Below are 5,007 nucleotides of genomic sequence, written 5' to 3'. Positions count from 1 at the left end.
CGGGTTTGGTTCCTTTCAAGCAATTCGAAATAGAGAATCCCTTCCCAGTCCCACCATACGCACAACGTGATTTTACGCAGATGAACGCGCGTGGGGTCGCTTGTTTGTCGCTTTATCCATTCCTTACGCTGCTTCACATTCATGTAGAGGCACAATTTTTCATCGCCAGTAACCATTCGGTGAAGAAATCGTTCCTTGTGCCATGGGTTGCACGGTGACGAGCAAGCAAACCAGCGGAGATTGTGGCTCGTCGATTTTTGTGAGGCACCCATGCTCAACACTTCTGACCTTTGCCTATCGAGTGAAGATGTTTCTCTACAGTAGTGTGGGAGAAATCCATTGTCTCTGCCAGTTCCCTTGTTGTTTGACGCGGATTTTCATGCAAAAGGTGGTTCAATCGCTCTTCATCGAACATAACTGGACGGCCAGAACGAGGTGCTTCTTTGAGATGAAAATTTCCTTTTTTGAACTTTGGATACCATTCACGGGCGGTTCTTTCACCCACTCCATACATAGCACAAATGTTGCGAGCAGCTTCTGCGGCCTTAGAACCTTGATTAAAGGCAAAAAGAAGGAAGTGTCGAAAATGCTCATTCTTGTCAACTTGACATTCCATGTTAATGATATGTAAATAACAAGAAAATGTATCTTAGTAACAACGAAACATATATTTAGGTAGAACAATATATTCTCTTTCGAATGATGTACAACTTCGTGCCAAAAGTATTTAATGTCATGGACTTTTCCAATTAAAATAAAACGGCTGGAACTTAGTTGCCAACCCAATAGTTTGGGTTCTACCTGCCGCCTCTCCAGATTTTACCTTTTAGATCCACCACTGAAAGTAATCCAGTTAGGTCTACAAAACTGGGTTGAGCTGGAGGAAATGGTTGAACTATAAACCATCGGTTAATATGTAAACTATACAGGGACTTACGAATCCTGAGATTCTGGTGCAATAGAATATTTCAGGTTTTGTATGGGGTAGAAGTGGTGATAAAGACTCTCCGACACACAGTAGTTTGACATTTTTAAAAATATTATTACACTATCGATTAAAATATTACAATTCAAGCTCAGATGGGCAAATTGCTCCCTGCACTCTCCAAATGACGTCCCTGCTTAAGCGCAAACCTAGTTACGAACAACATTCGTGTATTCGTTTAAAAAATAATCTTGCGACGAGTATATACCCGATTAACAAGCAAGGAAAAAGAAAAAGTACACAAAAGCTTATAATTCAACAACATTCAACAAACAGACCGAAAACGAGAATGTAGTAGATACGCATTGTTTCTCACATTGTTCTCAACAAGGCAGGAAATTTTTTTCCCGTTTTCACTGTCATGTCTGTCTGTAGTTACAATGACAATGTGATGTCACATTTTAAAGCAGAAAAGTCTAAACAAAGGCAGAAATAAGTGTCTTTACAGAGGCTTTTAGTGAGGCGAAGTGGGGGTAAAAAAATGTTTACTGAGCTACAATCAAGACCTGGTGAGGTAAAACATATAAAGAAGAGGGTAAGTCCGACAAAGTCTAGAGAGCTGCAATCAAACCCTGGTGACGTAAAACATCCAAAGAAGAGGTTAAGTCCAGCAAAGTCAAATGAACTACAATGAAGCCTCTGTAAGATAAAACATTCAAAGAAGAGGATAAGTCCATCAAAGTTTAGTGATCTGGAATCATGCCCTGGTGAGGTAAACGCATCCAAAGAAGATGCTAAGTCCATCAAAGTCTAATGAAATACAGTCAAGCGCCGGTGAGGTAAAACATCCAAAAGAAGAGGAGAATCCAACAAAATCTAATGAAGTACAATGAAGTCCCTATGAGATAAAACATCTAGAGAAGAGGCTAAGTCAATCAAAGTCTAATGACCTACAGTCAAGTGCCGGTGAAGTAAAACATCCAAAGAAAATAGTAAATCCAACAAAGTCCAGCCACCTACAATTAAGCAGTAGTGAGGTAAAACATCCAAAGAAGATTTTAAGTCCAACCAAGTTTAGTAGCTGCAATCAAGCCCCCGTGATGCAAAACATTCTAAGATGAGGCTAAATTGACTAAGACCTAGTGAGGTACAATCAAGCTTCGGTGAGGTAAAACATTCGAAGAAGACCTAAGTGAAACAAAGTCTAATGAGCTACAATTAAGTCCCGGTGAGGTAAAAAGTCTAAAGAAGAGAGATTGCTCGAGTTACGAACAGTTTCAGTGGGAAAATGTTTTTCCTCTAAAGAATAACCACTTTATACCCATTCCTATATCGTCTCTCTCAAGGCAGCAATGACTCTTCTGAAAGATAACATAGAATTTGATTAATCTTCGTTAATCTGCTCGATTTACCAAAAAATCTGACCTTAGGGAAAGCACAAAAGCTTAACAACTATTTGATGAATTATCCTCAATTTTGTCCAAGATATAGGGGATCGAAGGTAAGAATTGGAAGTGATCCCACGATATGTACAATTAAAAATCAGTTTCCTCCATATTCCTATTATGAAAATCATCTCAGTTTGATAGACTAGCGACAGTGCTGTTTAGATTAGTGGGTTAGTGTAGCGCTCAGGATGTAAAATACCAATTTGTCCTTGGAATACAATGTTAAAGTAAAACTAAATGACTTTGTGCTAAAGAATTTCAAATCCGTGAATATTATTTATTTTCAATTATTCATTCATCTTGATAAAGTTTTTGAGTGAGAATTGGATGGTGGGGAAAACAAAAAATGCAAACTCCAATTTCCACTTTGTGTTTATTGTCGGTAATATTATATGGTTTACTTATGTGTTTCAAGTTTTAAAACACAATTATTTTTCATTTGCTTTTAGGACTGTAAACGTGTCTTGATAATTTAATTTAATTTTTGACAGTTGGCAACTCAGCTTTGTACACTGTGGCAAACCAAACGTTTTCACGCGGTGTACACTAGTACACTGCTACTGTTTATTTCATTGGTTTCTGCTTCATATGCACTAACGGCATTCGTAATATTTTTCAATGTTATTAGCATATATCGGAAAAAAGGAATCTAAATATTATATATATATATATATATATATATATATATATATATATATATATATATATATATATATATATATATAAATATATATAATATTTAGATTCCTATATATATAGGATGGGCCAAAAGGAGGTGTATACTTCTGCATTGATCAAGAAAAATATTCTAGTTTATGGATTTATTTGTTTCGATTCTTCCGAGCTTCAGATGTAAGTAAAAACACACTAAGAACAGATAATAAAGAAACTAAGTCTATCTGATGGATCAGAATAAGAAATTCAATGAGCTGATCACTACGGTACTGTATATCTACTTTTGGGCCACTTCTTATAGACACAACTCACTGAGCTGCACAAAATTATATATATATATATATATATATATATATATATATATATAGAGAGAGAGAGAGAGAGAGAGAGAGAGAGAGAGAGAGAGAGAGTGGAAGGTAACTCCATCGAAAAACTTTCGGAGATGATTCCTTATAAGAAATGAAAGAAAAAAGTTCTAATGAACGTGGGTCGTAAAACATCTCCTTTCAGAGTTATGAAACGCCGGATATTCGAAGAATCACGTTTCGAAACGCACTGACTTAGAAACTACAGGACCTATCCCAAGCGGTTTAAGGAATCACACAGCAACTAGTATGCGCTATGTCTAAATATCCATGTTTCAGAGTTCACCGGTACCAGCGAAACGAACGCACCATTAGTACTTAAAGGAGTATCCTTATACTTCAACTTCCTTTTAAAGTTCGTTTCGCCGATAACGGAGGATGGTAAAACATGGATATTTAGATAGAGCGCATACTACTTCCTGTGTAATTCCTTGAACCGCTTGGGAAATGTCGTAAAGTTTCTAAGTCAGGGCGCTTCGAAATGTGATTTTTCGAATATTCGGCGTTTCATAACTCTGAAAGGAGACGTTTTACGACCCATGTTCATTAGAACTGTTTTGTTTCATTTCTTATAAGAAATCATCTCCGAAAGTTTTTCGGTGGAGTTACCTTCCACCCTGTATATATATATATATATATATATATATATATATATATATATATATATATATATATATATATATGTGTGTGTGTGTGTGTGTGTGTGTGTTTGTTTGTGTTTGTGTAAATCCTCATGAGTGGTTTTATTTTTTATTTAATTTTTAGAACTGTAATTTCGTCCAAAGATAAGTCATATAGTGGCTCTAAGTAGCGCTCTCGCTTTTGGTGCAAGCAGACCAGGGTTCCATTTCCGGTGGCGGCATGTGGTAGAAAAGTGTACAGTAAAAGCGTTTCTTCTGCCCAGCCATTCTGAGTGAGTTTTCCCTGGGTTTTTCCCATTCGCAGCAGGCAAATGCCAGGATGGTAGCTTACACTATTGTTCCAAGCCGCTTCCTTGCTTTCCTATTCCTCTTTCCTTCCTAATTCACTGGGCAGTGTAATCGAGGGATATAACCACTCATACGTGGTCATATATACCGAAAGCCCAGAAATTTAATTTACAATTCTAATCCTAATAAGGCGTTTGGTAGATGACAAGTTAAACAATGATATGTTTGAAGGTGAAGTCTCATGTGTAGTTTATAAAAAATTAGAAACAACCATATTTTGTGGCACTTAAATATATGCCATTTATTGCCAATAATTTATAGAATTAATTTATGCTGAGAAAGATTCTTCATTTACTTTTACTTATGTACTGCATAGACCTATATATATACAAATGGTGATCAGAAAAATGGAAACGCCTGAACGAAATTGCAACTTACCAGATTAATATGGTGTCGGGCCACCTTTCACCTTCAAAACAGCCTTGATGCGACGTGGGATGGAGGCATAGAGGTCGTGAATGGTAGCAAGTGGAATTTTACACCATTCCTCGTGCAGGGCATCGGCCAGTTCTGTGAGAGAGGATGTAGGTGGAAATAGTCGCCGGAGTCGTGTTTCCAAGACGGACCACAGATGTTCAATTATGTTGAGATCTGGGGATTGGGCG

At 37.1% G+C, this 5,007-nt stretch overlaps 1 protein-coding gene across 1 annotated transcript; it reads right to left on the bottom strand.

Annotated features, from left to right (window-relative positions):
- Positions 1–274: 274 nt before the first annotated feature.
- On the bottom strand, positions 275–616 carry LOC145666219 (histone-lysine N-methyltransferase SETMAR-like). Its single transcript, XM_081733284.1, has one exon. It carries the CDS (start codon positions 614–616, stop codon positions 275–277), a length of 342 nt encoding a protein of 113 aa, XP_081589410.1.
- Positions 617–5,007: the final 4,391 nt, after the last annotated feature.

This window comes from Thermobia domestica, chromosome 12 (assembly GCF_964235325.1).
Source record: "Thermobia domestica chromosome 12, izTheDome1.hap1.1, whole genome shotgun sequence".
Classification (NCBI taxonomy): domain Eukaryota; kingdom Metazoa; phylum Arthropoda; class Insecta; order Zygentoma; family Lepismatidae; genus Thermobia; species Thermobia domestica.
The sequence above is the reverse complement of the archived record's forward strand: the minus strand, read 5'-3'. Positions and strand labels throughout refer to the sequence as shown.

What these genes read in the sequence shown, in the direction of transcription:
- LOC145666219 (XM_081733284.1), bottom strand. Translation starts at nt 616, where the DNA reads ATGGAATGTCAAGTTGACAAGAATGAGCATTTTCGACACTTCCTTCTT.